Source organism: Budorcas taxicolor, chromosome 11 (genome assembly GCF_023091745.1).
Source record: "Budorcas taxicolor isolate Tak-1 chromosome 11, Takin1.1, whole genome shotgun sequence".
Taxonomy (NCBI): Eukaryota; Metazoa; Chordata; class Mammalia; order Artiodactyla; family Bovidae; genus Budorcas; species Budorcas taxicolor.
The window spans coordinates 159,213,255-159,229,183 of record NC_068920.1 but is presented as its reverse complement, the minus strand read 5'-3'; the positions used below and the strand labels follow the sequence as shown (position 1 = coordinate 159,229,183).

Here is a 15,929-nt window from a genome sequence, read left to right as displayed (position 1 = left end):
GCAAACACCATGTCTAAACCAGTTTAGCTCAAGCCAGAGATCAGCTGAGCACAAGTGTGTGTGTGGGTGGGTGTGGGTGTGTGCACGCACACATGCATGTTCTAGACGTGTGGTGAGAACCCATCTGTAATTCCTGAAGGAGCGTATCTGAATATCTGTTTTCCCCCAAGCCATCTTATCCAGCCACCCTCTAGAAGTTGCAATTAATCTCTAATTTGAATTTTTAACCTCAAATGCCACATTATAAAAACAGTTGTGTTGTGTTTTATAGACGGTATTTGTCATGAAATTATACATGGTTACAATTTATGCCGTGGAAAAGAAAGCAAGCTGCTTTTTCTGCATGAAGGGGAATGCCAGCCTGGGTCTGCAGCAAAGCCCCATCCTCCCAGAGAGGGGACCCCAGGTCACCAGGCAGGGCTGGGCAGAGGCAGAGGGCTCGTGGTCCTGGGTGTGCATTGGATAACTTGACTCCTTTTTAGAAAGCATCATTAAAGAGCCAGCAAAGGCCACTGGGGTCAGCTCCTGGGACCCAGAACTCTGTTCCTGATCTCGACTCCTCTTCCTGCGGGGTCTTGGGAAACTTCTCCCGCCTTGGTTTTTCCATCTCTAAAAGGGGGTTTGACAGTCCTAAACTGGTCATCTGCTTCTTTCCAAGTGTCAGGGAGCATGAGAAAGAAAACACATAGATGTTTACTGCACGCCTCCTGGAGACCAGAGGTGAAGCCCTGCCTGCTTGAGTTCTTCAACTCCGCTGAACAGCCCAAGCCCCAGGTACCGGCACTGTGCCCATTTTGCAGATGAGGAATTTGAGGCTTAGAGAAATGAGGTCCTTTCCCAAGATCATCCGGGAAACGGGGGTGAGATTGGAGCTGGAGTCCCACAGCTAAGCCAGGCAGCATGCCTTGCCCCTGAGAAGGTGGGGGACTCACTGGGACATCAGGGCCAGCTCTCTGCTTCTATGCCTGGGTCATTGGCAAGCTGCATGGGAAAAATGGGGGCAGGCAGTCCCTGTCCCAGGATCCTGGCCTGCCTGCCTGCCTGGGTCAAGGAGCAATTCTGATTTCTGTCTGGCAATCCTCTGCCCGGTGCTCTCACCACCCTCATCCATCCCTTTTTAAACAAGCCAAGAAAGGCTGAGTGAGGTCGGAGTGAGCACAGACCAGGGGCTCCAGGCCAGCAGGGGTGGGGAACACCCCAAAGACAAGGGTCCAAGGCCTGGAGCCCCCATGGCCTCCATACACAGCCCATCTCTCTGGGCCTCCGCTTCCTCACCTGGGAAATGGGGCCATTAGACTGCCTACCTCCTGGAGGATCTGGGAGGAATTAATGAGATTTACACAGAGGGCTGAGCACAGAGCAGGTGCGCAATAAATGGTCCTGACTGTCGGGGTCTCAGTGATGATGAAGGTGAACACAAGGCCACTCAGCGCACCCCAGTCACCCAGCCCCCAACTCAGCCACAAGCACCCCACACTCTCTCCACTCCCCCGGGAGGCAGGGGGAGTCAGACAGCATGGGCCGACCTTCCTCATCTTGTCAAGGAAACTGCCATCCCTGAAGCACCGGTGTTGGGTCTGTGGCAGGTGCAGTTGCCCCACTGATGGAGTGGTAAGCCCCACTCTGGGCACGGGGACACCCTGCCTCGGGTTCTGCACTGCTCCTGGACCCACCCTTTCCTGACACGGGTTCTTGGATCTCAGAGAGAAGGTGTGCTGGGACAGACAGACGGCGCTTGTGGTCTGCTCCTTTGGAGATGGGGTGCCCACGAGGCTCTGGGCAGCCAGGACACAAGAGGTGTTCCCAAGTTAGCCATTCACTTCCCAGCTGACAGGAGATACTCGCCCAACGAGACGCACCGGGGTGCTCTGCGCACCCCCAATACCCACAAGGGGCACAGAAAGCATTCCCACCCTTCCCAACACAAAAACTGCCAATCCTGAAGCAGGCCTTGCTCATTGGTCCTCTCAATGGAATTCCCTCCCACCTCCTCTGCTCCTGGAACAGCCCGTCTCTCTCTCTTCTGGTGTGCTGAACAGCATGTGGAATCTTGGTTCCCCAACCAGGGATCGAACTTGTGAACCCCACATTGGAAACATGGAGTCGTCTGTATCTGCTGTTCCTTCCACCTGGAGCACCCTTCCCAACTTCTTCTGGTTAACTTCACTCACCCTTTAGAGCCCTTCTGAGAATCCACTTCCTCCAGGACGCCTTCCTTGAACCTCCAGACCAGGTAGGTAACCCCATTATCTGTTCTCATCTCCTTTATAGCAGAGATCACACCCCTTTGTTTCTTGATGGGACCCCAGGATCCAACCCTCAGACTGGCATGGAGTAGTAGATGCTCAAGAAATATTTCTGGAAGGGAGGCTGGAGGGAAGCCTTCCCCATTTCCTCCCCTTGGAGCTCTGATCTGCCCCCAACTTGAAACCACTGCAACAGCAAGAGATTCCTTTAAATGACGACCCCACTTTCAGCCACATTAGATCTTGGCCTTTTTTTTTTTCCCTCCCCATGAAACCAGAGTAGTTCGTTTTTACTTCTTGTCTCCAGCAATTTCCCACTTCGAACTCTGACACTCTCCTCACTTGGGGGTTTGGTGGCAGGGCAGCCGGCTCGGCAGGAGAGGCTGGCCTTCCAATTAGAACATGATGTCTCTCAGAAACTCGAGATTCCCAAAGGCTGGGGGCCCTCCCAAGCTGCCCCTCACTCCCATATCACAGCACAGCCCGGAAGCCCTCTGTCCTGGCAGTATGGGTCAGACTCTGCACAGGGATGTTTCCCCGGAAAAGCAGTATCTCAGCCACTGCGGAGCTTTGGGGTAAGAACTGAGGGAACCAGAGGCACAGTCCCTCCCTGGCAGGGGCTGTGCTGATTCCAGCAAGAGGACACCACGGGGCTTCCCTGGGGGCTCAGCGGTAAAGAATTCGCCTGCCAATGCAGGAGACACGGGTTCGATCCCTGGTCTGGGAAGATCCCACATGCTGCAGAGCAATGAAGACCCGAACACGGCAGCCATTGAGACTGTGCTCTAGAGCCCGCAAAACTCCACTACTGAGCCCGTGTGCTGCGCCCACTGAGGCCTGGGAGCCCTGGAGCCTGTGCTCCGCGCCGAGAGAAGTCACCGCAGTGAGAAGCCCGAGCAACTCGAGAAAAGCCCGAGCAGCAACGAAGACCCAGCGCAGCCAAAACCAAACATTTAAAAAGAGGACGCTGTGGCTCTCGGGCCATCTGCGGGCTCAGCACAGAGTGGTCAGCGTTGAACCTGGGCTCTGGGGACCACAGTGCATTTCCTGGGTGACGTTGGGCAAGTCACTTGGCCCTTCTGAGCCTCAGTTTCCTCATCTATAGTGAAAGTCGCTCAGACCCTTTGTGACGCCATGGACTGTAGCCCACCAGGCTCCTGTGTCCATGGGATTCTCTAGGCAAGAATACTGGAGTGAGTAGCTGTTCCCATCTCCAGGGGATCTTCCCAACCCAGGGATCGAACCTAGGTCTCCCACACGGCAGGCGGATTCTTTAAGGTCTGAGCCACCAGGGATAATACCGCACCTGCCTCATAAGGCTGCTGAGAGAACTCAGCATGAGGCAGCTTGTGAAGTCCTGAGCTCGGGCCCAGACAGAGGTAAAGAGCTGGGCATCAGGGTGCTCCTGCCTCTGCTCCACTCGCTGGTTAGGGACAAGCATGACCAACCTAGACAGTGAGTTAAAAAGCAGAGACAGCACTTTGCTGACAAAGGTCCGCATAGTCAACGCTATAGTTCTTCCAGTAGTCATGTACGGATGTGAGAGCTGGACCATAAAGAAGGCTGAGCCTCAAAGAATTGATGGCTTTTGAACTGCGGTGTTGGAGAAGGCTCTTGAGCGTCCCTTGGACAGCAAGGAGATCAAACCATCTTAAAGGAGATCGTTCCTGAATATTCATTGGAAGGACTGATGCTGAAGCTGAAATTCCAATACTTTGGCCTCCTGACGCAAAGAACTGACTCATTGGAAAAGACCCTGATGCTGGGAAAGATTGAAGGCAGGAGGAGAAGGGGACGACAGAGGATGAGGTGGTTGGATGGCATCACCCACTCAATGGACATGAGTCTGAGTAAGCTCTGGGAGTTGGTGATGGACAAGGAAGCCTGGCGTGCTGAGGTACATGGGGTCACAAAGAATCGGACACGACTGAGCGACTGAACGACTCACCTGTTCAGTGATGCCTCAAACAACACGCGTGTGCACGCAATGAATGAATGAATCAGTTCAGTTCAGTCAAATGAGTGAATGGATTAATGAATTACATCCAGTGTTCTGGGAACCAAATAGCAAGGCATCGCTTGGAAGGGGACTGGGAGGGATGGAGTTTCACATACAGTCTTTTGGGGGAAGGTGGAAAGACCTGTTTTCTGTAGCCTGATCGTGAGGGAAATAGGGAACAAAGGGTCAATTTGTCTTTTCTCCAATTTCTGGGATGTCTTCCTGGCCTTTCCTCCCTCGTCTGGGATGCACACCCCGGCCACCTGATTTGAGTTGTGAGAACCGTGCTTCAGGTCCTGGGAGGCAGCCAGATGTCCAGCCACGCGGGGAGGACCTTGCATCTTGAGGCATCTCTTGCTTCCAAGCCCACGGGGTTAGAGGTGGGGGGCATGGAGGGGTGCTGGCCTCAGGGAGGGCAGGGCTGGCCTGTACTCTCTCAAAGGTGAGTCTGTCCTCTGCCATCCGCACAGACCAGGCGTTCCCCAAGGGCAGGGGGCGCGGCAGATCCAGGTCTGAACATCCCCCTCACTTACTACTTCCTCAGTTCATGCTTCACGGGATCGTGAAAAGGGTGCAGACTCTGAGGCTCCAAACCTCGGCTCCTCCGCCCACTGTGGACCCTTGGCGAGTCATGCAACCGCTCAGAGCCTCAATTTCCCAGCCGTCTTGAGAATGGCAGACTCCCCATCTGACCTTCTCACGTGATCAGCTACTCTGCTGCCATCACTTCCCTAAACCCTTAAAACCACCCCGCAAGGGGCACAATTCTCCTGCCCCTGACAAACACGCCAGAGAGAAGATGACACTTGCCAAGGTCACACAGCTGGCCAGGGTCACACAGCTGGCCAAGCCCCAGCCCCGGCCCTTGAGTGGACGGCTGAGATGCCCTGTCCAGCAACTATCCCCTTGCAAAGAGACCCCTGGATTACTGGTTCTCTTCTGCAAGAGGAGAGGGCCGAAGACTGGGTTGGAGGAGGATGGGAAGGCAGAGAAGGAGGCCCCCAGGTCCACAGGGTGCCGGAGGGGAGGCCCAGAAGGGAAGGGGAGGGGTGCCAGGCACTCCCGAGGGTCCTTGCCCACCTGGGGTAGGGGGGCGGCCAGGGCCTGAGCCCTGGACGATGGCCGGCTGCCCGCTGGCTGGACCGGCCGCCCAAGGCACCATCTTGAGAGCATTAGGGGCTGCTGTTCACAGATGTTTTCTGTTACGTGTTATTTGTTAGTCTAATGAAAGGAGGTGCACGGGCTTTCAAGACCTCGGAGTTCTGCGGGGGTTTTATATGGGAGGCCCGCGCGGAGCTCTGGCGGCAAGAGGAGGCCTCGAGGCCCCTGCCAGGCGCGCCCGGCGGCTCCTGCTTTGATTCCGAGGTTTGCAGCCATCCGCGTGGTAATTCTAGCTCTGGTTAAATGTCATTTTTAATAACGCCATCTCTGGCATGTAAACGGCTGCGCCCGCGGCAAGTGGGGCAGCTGGGAGGGGGAGGCTGGTGGGGGGGGGGTGGCGGGGGGGAGGTAGGTGGAAGGACAGGCAGGGAGTGAGGCAGGATTGGGGACCTGTGGACAAAACCCCCAGCGATGGTGGTCAGCTTCCTGGGGGCACGGATGCCCTATCCTGCAGACCACTGTGAGGAAAGCCTGTGGTGTTGTGAGGAGCAGAGAGGGTGGGGGGACAGGGAGGAACAGGACAGACAGGCCGGACAATGGGAGGGGGCTTTTCCAGTGACGAGTGATAGAGACCCCCAGCTCAGGCTTCTGACCCCCACCCCCGACCCCGTCACCCTGGCAGCGAGAGGGAGTCAGGATGCTCGAGGGGAAGAGACAGGATCTTCCACGTGGGAATGCCCGCTTCAGTCCAGCTCTGGGAGCCTTGGGCTGGTGCCCAGTGAGTGCCCACTGAGTGCTGGGAGACGCTCACCAGTGACGGCGCTCCTCTAGACCCAGCTGTGCAGCTTACAATACAGTCGGGTCTCTGTGGGGCGGAGGCCGGGCTGGGCCTTGGAGCAGCAAACACCATCCCCCCACACACATACTGGCCCCTTCTAGATGCTTCCAAATGATGCCAGTCCTCCCTGGCGGCTCCAGTGGGCCTCTCCATCCTCTCACAAGAGGACCATTATCCCCGCCGGCAAACTGAGGAGGACGACAGAGGGGCAGAATCAGCCCTGGAAGGAGCTTCCGAGAGCATAGCAGTGCACATGCTTTGATGCCTGTCACAATGACTAGCTGTTCCGTAGTCGCTCAGTCATGTTCAACTCTTTGCCACTCCATGGACTATAGCCCCGCCAGGCTCCTCTGTCCATGGGATTCCCCAGGCAAGAATCCTGCAGTGGGTTGCCATGCCCTCCTCCAGGGGCTCTTCTTGACCCAGAAACAGAACCTGAGTCTCCTGTGTTGGCAGGCAAATTCTTTATCACCGAGCCACCTGGGAAGCCCCCAAAATGACTAGGACTGTGCCAAACGCAGAGGCCCAGGTCCGGGCTCCAGAGGGCTTCCTTCCCCGGGCTGGGGCATGGGAACGTGCATTTCACCTGCTCCCAGGGTGATTCGAATGCAGTGATTCCTAGGCCCAGGTATTGACAAACAGAAGGTCCGACCCCCTCACCTGGGGACGCTGAGGCACACAGAGTCAGGGAATGTTCTGAGTTGTAGGCCTGGGCGGGTCCCGGTTCTTAGTCCTTCTCCTCCTCCTGCCTCCAGGGCAGCCACAGCACAGGGGACTCGCCCTCGCCTTGTCATCTCAGCTCTGGGTGGAAAAGCCTTTGCGGAAGCTTCCAGGTCTTGCAGTCCCTGGGCATCCCGCTCTCACTGCCCTGACCTCCCCCCAACCCGGAACCTTCTCCAAAGACCACAACGCCCCCAGCAGCCCCCGCCACCCATCCTCAGGCTGCCAGGTCCCATCCCAGCTTCTCAACTCCTCTGCAACTCACCGGCCCAGCATCCTTCCAAAGTCCCCATGCCCCTGCCCCCAGACTGGAAGGTCCCGGCTGCACCTCCCAAGCAAAAGAAAGCGGAAAGGATCACAAAGAGGGACCCAAAGTAATGTCTTCCAGAGCTGGCTTCAGTTTAAGGATGCAATAAAAAATATCATGAGCCGTAAAGGGCCCCAGGTGGACGGTGTCCTGTCATCACAGGGGCCCCTCGGAGCTGTGCTGGGAGCAAGCGGCTTCCCACATGTGGAAGGGACACGGGGCGAGGGGCCTGGCTGGCGAGGGGGGTGGCCAGCCCGAGCATCGGGGTCACATATTCAGTGACCTTCATTGCCAGGACACCTGGAGATTCCCTGGCTCCCGGGGAGGCACGGCCTCTCACTAGCAGCAGCTCGGCTCTCTCTGGGCGGTGAGCACCCTGCCCTCTTGCCTCTGGGGGCTGCCAGGCACCCTGTCTCCCTGCGTCTGCTCAGCATGGGCGTCTGCTCAGCATGGGCGCCTGCCGAGACCACTTTCCCCAACTCTGTCTAAACAGGAAGCTCCCACGGTGCCTTTCTACTCACCACCTCGCAAAAGGCACTTAACCCCTGGCCCTGTCCATGCGCGATCTGGCTGCAATCTGGCTGCTGGTCTGTCCACCAGTAGCCTGCGGCCACCCTGGCTGTCAAGAGCCTGGACCTGATCATTTGGGCCAGGCTGGAGCCTTAGGGACAGGGGCATGAGGGTGAGTGTGTGTGAGAGAGAGTGTATGTGTGTGAGTGGTGGTCGTGTGTGTTGGGGCGGGTGGTGTGTGTCTCTGTTTCCATGAGTCTGAGAAAGCCACCACGTGGCTCCCAAATGCCAGCCAGAGTTATCACCGACCCACTGCAAAATGAGGAAAATAGGGGCAACTTGCAAGCTTTCTGGTTAAGCCAAACTAAGTCTGTTTCAAGGACCATTCTCGACTCTGAGATGAAGATAATGAGAGGTGCTCACTTGGATAAATGGATGGGGGCAGCAAGATGACAGGTGTTGTCAGTAAACGGCTTTTCTTGGCCACTTAAAACTGTGTTTCAGTTTATCTTTAATTTTTTGGCCATGCCACCTGGCACGCCATCTGGGGACTGAACTCGCGCTCCCTGCCGTGGAAGCAAGGAGTCTTAACCACTGGATGGCCAGGGAAGCCCCTCTTGGCAACTTCTAAAAGTGCCCCGCTCTATGCCAGCTCTTCGAAGTGCCTGGAAATTCTCACCAGGGCTTGAGATCTGAAAGTCTAAGCAGCTGGTAGGAGCTCAAGGAGAGACACAGAGTCGGTGATCAGAAAATCACTGCTGAATGCAGTGAGTGAGTGAATGAATGAGTGAATATGGGAGCTGGGGGTAGACTGGAGAAGTCTTATTGATGGTCCTCAGTCAGGGACCCTCCACAGCTCTCCCCTGTCCACGTGGCCATTCTGGATGCTTCCAGGCAGGACTTCTACTCACTCTTATATCTTCCAAGCCCCCATCCCCAAGCCAGACAGTGCCCATGCTGCCAGGCCTGACCCGCCTCACCCCAACCCCCAACCCCGGGACCCAGGCCACATTGCTGAGAATGTGGAGAAGACCCCTCCCCCGGCTGCCTTGTGGTCCCTGAATGTAGCCTACACCAGCCTGGGAGTGGACATCCCTGGTCGGAGCACCCAGCATTCTGGGGGCTCCAGGGGTGGCTTCGGCCAGCAGTGGAGAGCAGGGGTTTGGGGACAGGTCTGGGCTGGAATCCCATATTCATTCGTGTGACTTTGGCAACCACTCAGCTTCTCTGAGCCTCGGTTTCTCTCTCCATAAAATAGGTATAATAAAAAGACCCACTTCTGGTTGGTGGGAAGACTATGAAGGGTGAAGCACGGGGGTGCCCCTGGCCAGCAAACAGTAACCGGTCACCCTCACCACGTGCCATCAAAGGCACCTGCCTTCTCCTCAACTCCCACAGCCTCTAGCCCCAGGGTGCCACCCTGCTCAGGTTCCAACACCGAAGCTCCGTTTGTAGGATGTGTTCAGGGCAGCACTGGCTCCTTAAATCACTCCCAAGTTTCACTCCCACCTGAGATCAGCCCCTCCCCTTTGGGTCTGGCACACCAGGAAGGCCTCCCAAGTTTTGCCTTGTCGAGGCCGACCTCATATCCCTGCCCAGGACAAGGCACTGAGAACCCTTCGTGCCTATCTCTATCCACTTAGAAACCTAACACGGCTGAGGGTCTTCCCAGCGCCCCACTCCGTGCCAGACCTCAGGACCTCCCTGACCGCTTTGATCCCCAAACCTCAGTCTCCCCAACAAGCAGGTAGGGCTTCCCCTGCCCCACCCCTCCAGCCCCAACACTGCGCTGTGCAGGAGAGGCCTGGACAAAACAAAGCCCACCCCTCCCTCCCCAGCCAGGAGACCTCAGGCAGGTTACTTTGCCTCTCTGTGTCGCCCCTATAATAGGAATGGCAACCACTAGCCCGGCCTGACTCAGTCAGCATCACCATGAGCTGTAAAGGAGGCCCTTTACTGAGCACCTACTATGCTCCAGGCATGGTCTCCCACACCCTATAAGAGACATCACTGTCCATCATCCCCATTTCACAGATAGCAACACTGGGCCGCAGGGAGCCTCAACGGGGCCAGCAGGCACTATCACTGCTGCTGCAAAGTCACTTTTCTGGAGTCTTCTGGAAGGGAACAGTGGAAGCTCCTGCCCTGTTGAGCTTCTACGGACCCTTGTGGGAGTGTCCGGTGGTCCCAGGCCCCCGTGCCAGGCTTGCAAGCTCCACTCAGATGATCTATTAAATAGAGCAGCAAGACCACCCTGGAACCATGGGCCGTGCACGAACTAGCCAGAGTCCTCCCTGCTGACAAAAAGCCCGAGCTGCGGATCACGGGCCCCTCCTACCAGGCGTCCAGCCATTCTCAGACTGAATGCCCTGGGCTCTCAGCTCCTACGCCTGGTTCCTACGCCTGCTTCCTCAGCTCGCATCACTCCTGTCTCCCTGCCCCTGGGCATGTGCTGAGGGAGGCTCTCACCTGTTGTGGGGAGGGGCATGTCCAGGCTCAGCCAGGACCCAGGCCTCAGAGATACCACCTCTCTGGGAAGATGGGCCCATCCCAGGGCAATTTCTCAGCCCAGATCGAATCATGGAGGAGAGACAGGAGGTGTCCCACAGACACCTGCGTGCTGCCTCCCATCCTTCAGGTCGGGGCCTGGAGGTCACACACGGAGAGACGAGCCAAAGCCAGGAGCTGGACCCGGGTGTCCCGACCGCCCTCTTCCCGGGCTCATTCACAGCGGATTGCTCTGTCTCCCCACCCGTGCCCCCCAGAGGAAATGGATGGAGGGAAAGGAAGGAAGGGAAGGAAGGAAAGCAGGCTTGTCTTTAAAAGGTCAGTTCTGAAGAAACACTTTTGTCTTTATCACCTACCGGCCCCGCCCCTGTCTCGCAGGCTGGCATCTGGTACCACCCCCATCTCCCTTCTCCACCACCCTAGAGGCTGCCGCTGCCACCTTTCAGAGCCAGTTAGAGGGAGGCTGGCTAAAAAGTCAGATGTGGAAGACAGTACGGCGGTTCTCAAAACACTCAACATAGAATTGCACTTCTGGCCCCTCAAAGAACTGAAAGCAGGGGCCACACCCACGTTCCCAGCAGTATCATTCACAATCGCCCAACGGCAGAAGCAACCGAGTGTCCACCAGTGGGGGAACGGGGAAATCAAATGCGAACTGTTTTCAACATGGTGGAATACTACTCAACCTTGAAAAGGAAGGAGATTCTAACATGTCATGTACACATCGTGAGAACATTATGCTAAGTGAAATAAGCTAGGCAACAGAAGGACCGGTACTGTACGATTCCGTATCTATGAGTCCTGAGGGTTGTCTAGTTCATAGAGACAGAAAATAGTGGTTGCCAAGGGCTGGGGGAGGGCGGATGGGGAGTTAGTGCTCAACGGGGGGCAAAGTTTCAGCTGGGGAAGACGGAAAACATTTTGGAGCTAGATGGTGAGGGTGATGGTACAAGGATGGGAATGAACTTCATGCCCTTGAACTTGACGCTCCAAAATGACTGAAACAGTAAACCATGGTAGATGTATCTGACCACAAGAAAAATCCAAAAATTAAAGGCCAGTTGGCCCATCTCTCAAACTCAGTGGTCCCTTCAGGCCTCCCATTCAGATATTTGGCCTTGCCCGCCACCACTGGCAAGGCGGAGAGGGACGTGCCCACCCAAGCCAGGCGTGTCCGTGGCTTCCTTTTGCCAATCAACAGAGGTGACTCAGAGAACAGTTCCGTGGGGGTAGCCCAAACCCCCGGCCCAGGGCCCCAGCCCAACCCAGCTCAGCCTGTGCCCTCAGGCTCCAAGGGCCCCACTCGGATCTCTGAGAAGGGAACCCACTGGGTTCAGGAGTTTTTCCTAAACAGGTCGCAGCCCCACTGGGGCCAGGCAGCCTTCCTGGGTTGTGGGCTTCATCCCTGCCGGGCTCCAGGGGTTTCGTTTATTTTCAGTGCATCCGCATTCCTGTTTCCGCCCTGCCCACAGGAGGGAATGTTTTAAGGAAAATCTCAGTTATTAATGTGGTTTCTTTTGTTGTAAGTCACTGCGAAGGCAGCAAACGAGAGTTTATTTTCCTAACGTGCTTGGCATAGCTCGGCGCCCCGGCCCAGACCTCAGCGTTTGACTTGGGAGGAACCCGAGACCCTGGTTTGCTCTGAGTCACCAGCGAAGCCACAACCTTCCCGGTCAGTTCCAGCGGGGAGCCTGGTCCAGGGAAATCATTGGCAAGAATAGGCTAGATCTACTGATGACTTTGTGAAAACGAAAGATTGAAAAATCTATTCAAACATTTTTGAGACTGTTAACCCGACAGGTTGAAAATACATCAATTTTCTAACTCATTGGTTTCCCCATTAACCTTTATTTTTCTAATAAGGGTCACCCCATCTTTTTATGGGCTTCCCAGGTGGCACAGTGGTGAAGAATTCGCCTGACAATGCAGGAGATGTAGGTTCGATCCCTGGGTGGGGGAAGATTCCCTGGAAGAGGAAACAGCAACCTGCTCCAGTATCCTTGCCTGGAGAATCCCGTGGACAGAGGAGCCTGGCGGGCTGCAGTCCATGGGTCTGAAGAGAGTCGGACCCAACTAAGCGACTGAACATGCACACATCTCTCTTTGGTTTCAGTCGCTGCCTTTGGATCTCGAAACAGCTCCAGAATCCACAAGAAAAACCTACTTCCAAGCGTGTCCAAATCCTCAGCGAGGGGCCAGGACTCCCTCGGGGTCCAGAACTGGAGGATGAAATCACAGCCTAGGGCTCACGGCTGCTGGCCTGGGGACCAGAGTCCCAGCTCCGCAAGGTTTGCTGCCCGCTTATTAAAGGGGCCCTGTGACGCGGGCTGGGCTCATGAGGATGGGGACGGGAGGTCCCTTCTCCTCCACCTTTGGAGACATCAGGAGTTGGGAATCCAGCCGCAGTGGGAGGGGGCACCTGCTAGAAAGAGGAAGTAGCAGAGCAGGGCAGGGTGCCAGCCTCTCCTCCATCCACCTTCCTGCTTGGGGGCCCGGACCCCTGAGCAAGCCAAGGGATTCTCTCTCCCAGGCGGGGCTGCCCCAGAGCGCCCCCAGTCCTGCCCTCCTGCTGCCTGGCAGCGGGCACCGCTGGAATGCACCCAATTGGCCTTGGGGAGCTGCTTGACTCGACATAAAACATTTGGGTTTCATGGCCTAGAGATTTGTTTTCAGTCTAAGGAATGAGTATAGGGTTACCTCCTTTTAATTTTGCCAAGTAAGGACATTAAAATAAAACCATCTCCAGCCATTATCCCTGTTTCATAAAAGAAAGTGCATTTTAACACCAAAAGTGAGCTAGGAAAGATGCAATCTCAAACAGAGAATTATTTAAGCTAGGTTTTTGAGCTTCAGGAACTCTCTGCAGTGTCCACGCTGGGCTTCCGTTTGTCTGTCTGTCGAGGCCTGGAGAAAATGTCCCAAGGGGCCGCGGACCAGGAGGATGGGGCTGAGGTCTAGGGAGTAGGGGTTCCTTGAGCCTGGCCCTGACTCTGCCTGCGGCCCCCGGTCCCTCGCAGTGATGGAAAGAGACGCCCACCTCTGGGGGGCAGACTGGCCACTGCCCTCGGCCCTCTCCCGCCCGAGCCCACACCCGGGGGGTCCTTTGTCCCCAGTGCCTGGGAATTCCCTGCGTGCAGAAGAGAAAGCGCTCCCGGGCCCTCAGTGAGAGAGACGCGATCCCAGGGGGGTTGCTGGGGAGGCCTGGTGGTTTGGGGGCTGCCAGAGGCCCTGGCCGAGCACTTGTGACCCCAGCTATTCTGGTACTCCCCCAGAAAAGCCCCCCACTGGGAGCCCTTCTAGTCTGTGAGCAGGAGAAGCAGGGCCATCTCCTGTCCATCCCCACGGCTGCGGCCAGGGCAGAAGTCCACACCCACGGCGGCCAGGACTTGAGGACAAAGCCGCCCGGCCTCCTTCCTTCTCTCTCCACCCCACCTGTACTCCTTCCTTCTCCTTTCCTGCCTTTCTTCAACATGTTCCTCCTTCTGATTCCAGCCCCCAGGGGTCCCCCATGCCTCAGCGGAAACTCGGAGACCTCCCCTCTGCCCTGCGGGGAAGCTGGCTCAGAGCCAGCAGGAGACCCGACACCACCAACAACTGGCTGGCAGGACCCACCCGACACCAGAAAAGGGCACCCCACTTTTCTCTTGGCCCAAACCAGACACTGTCCGTCCTTCCACCAGGGAAACGCCAGCTCCCAGGAAGGGGTCAGCCTGCTTCCTGATCCCCTGGGTGGGTGAACAGAGGCCAGAGGGGCTGGCGAGAGGCAGATGGACGCCACTGGGAAGGACTTGGAGGTCATGGCATGTGGCTGGCACCAGGTGGGCACCCTCTGAGACGCACCATGACAGTCAGGTGTGTGTCGGCCATACTTCTCGGGTACACCCAGGCTCCTGGACAAGGCTTCCGACAAGGCTGCTGACGCCTCACCCTTTCCTGCACCTCCTCTCATTTGAAAAGTGGGGTACACAGCCACCCTGGGCTTCCTTGGTGCAGGAAGTTGCGGACCCCAGGGGCAGGTGGGAATACTTCTGGAGTCAAGTGGGTGGCTCTTAAAGGGCCCAGAGTCTTCAGCAGGTCTTTCGGCTCCCCAGAGCTACGAGAGCCGGCAGTGGTCTCAGAGGACCCCCACACTCCTTTCCAGGGGCCGGGGTGAGCTATGTGGACTCCAGCCCTCCCCCTCTCTCCAGCAAACTCTCCCCGGCCAGGATCTTTGCTTTATCTTCATCTCCTCTCCCAGCCACTCCCCCTCTTACCAAAGGCTCAAGACCCTGCAGTCCTCTGTGACTTTTTGAAGAAAAAAAAAAAAAAAACCACTTGGGTGGGTTGTTTGTTTTTAAAGCCCCTTCCTGATGACCTTTAACCTCGGCAGGGTAAGAGAGGCCTAGCTGGCTTTTCAGGGCTGGGCGGCTCCCCCGAGGGAGCTGCTAGCAGCGGGGCAAACTGGAGGGGGAGGGCAGCATCGATCGCCCAGCCAGGGCACCTTCTTACAAAAGCCTAGCGGTCGCTGGGTTGGTGTCCCGGAGGAGATCGGGGCAGAGTTGGAGACCCCGCCGTGCGACTAGGTCTCTTCGCCCCACTCGGAAGCCTCAGTTTCCCCAGCAATAGTCGCACCCACTTTGCCCAGGCTGTTTGGGAGTGGGGGGCTCAAGGGGGTGCCGCCCGGGGCAGGGCACAAGGCAGCAACAGCGCCGTTCTCCCGAAGACTGAAGGTGGATCTGGCCTCCCCGAGCCGACAGCGCCCGTCCCGTCCATCGCGGACATATAGCCTCAGCGAGGGCGGCGGCGGCGGCGGCGGCCACGCCAGCCGCTCCGGAGGCGGCGCCCAGCGCCCGCACCCCCGGAGGTCCCGCCGCGGCGCCTCCTTCCCAGGCCGGGGTCCGGCAGAGCCAGCGTCCCCGCTTCCGTCGCCGGTCCCGCGCTCGCCCCTTCTGTCCCACGAGCCTCTGGCCCCGCATCCCCGGCCCCCCGCCCGGCCGCGCGCCCCGGGCCCGGCCCCGCGCACTCACCGTCCTGCGGCGCCGCCTCGCTGCCGCTGCTGCCCCCGGACGGCTCGCGCGCCGCGCCCTCCCGCGCCTCGGCCCTGGGCGCGGGGCGCGCCGCCAGCCGCCCGGCCGCCGCCACCTCCTCCAGGTCCAGGAGGTGGCTGACCGTGAAGTTCTTGCGCGCCTGGGCGCAGTCGCCCGGCCCCAGCGCGGGCGGCGGCGGCGGCGGCCCCGGGCCTAGCGCCGGCTTGTCCGGGGCGAAGGCGGGGCCGGCCGCGCTGTCCATGCCCGCGGGCCGCCCCGGGGTCGCCGGCGGCGGTGGTGGGCGCGGGTCCGAGGCGCGGGTGGCAGGCGCGGGTCGGAGCGAGCGCGCCCCGGCCGCCCCGCGCTCGGCCCCGCTCCCGGCCGCCTCCTGGCTCCGCGGCCCGCCCGGCGCTGACGTCGGGGGAAACCAACTTTCTTCCCTCCCCTTCTCTGCCGCCTCGCTCGCTCCCAAGTTGCTCCGACGCGAGCTCCTCCGGCCACACGCCCCTTCTTGAAGCAGACCTCGCCCCCTGCCTCTCCTCCTCCCCCTTCCCCTCGCCTCGCCCGCCCCCACCGCTCCGGCTGCGGGAGGGAGGGGGTCCCGCGCCAGGCCGGCTGGAGGCTGGGGGCGGGGAGGGGGGAGAAGATAGGGGTGTCCTTCTTTCAGCGTCCCCACCCGCATTTGGAGGAATGG

At 58.2% G+C, this 15,929-nt stretch overlaps 1 protein-coding gene across 1 annotated transcript in view; it reads right to left on the bottom strand.

Annotated features, from left to right (window-relative positions):
* The window catches only part of PRRX2 (paired related homeobox 2), a 53,297-nt gene extending 37,800 nt beyond the window's left edge, over positions 1-15,497 (bottom strand). Inside the window, exon 1 of the mRNA XM_052649374.1 lies at positions 15,236-15,497. Within this exon, the coding sequence (XP_052505334.1) occupies positions 15,236-15,497 (262 nt within the window). The remainder of the gene's footprint in view (positions 1-15,235) is intronic.
* Between the last annotated feature and the right edge of the window lie 432 nt (positions 15,498-15,929).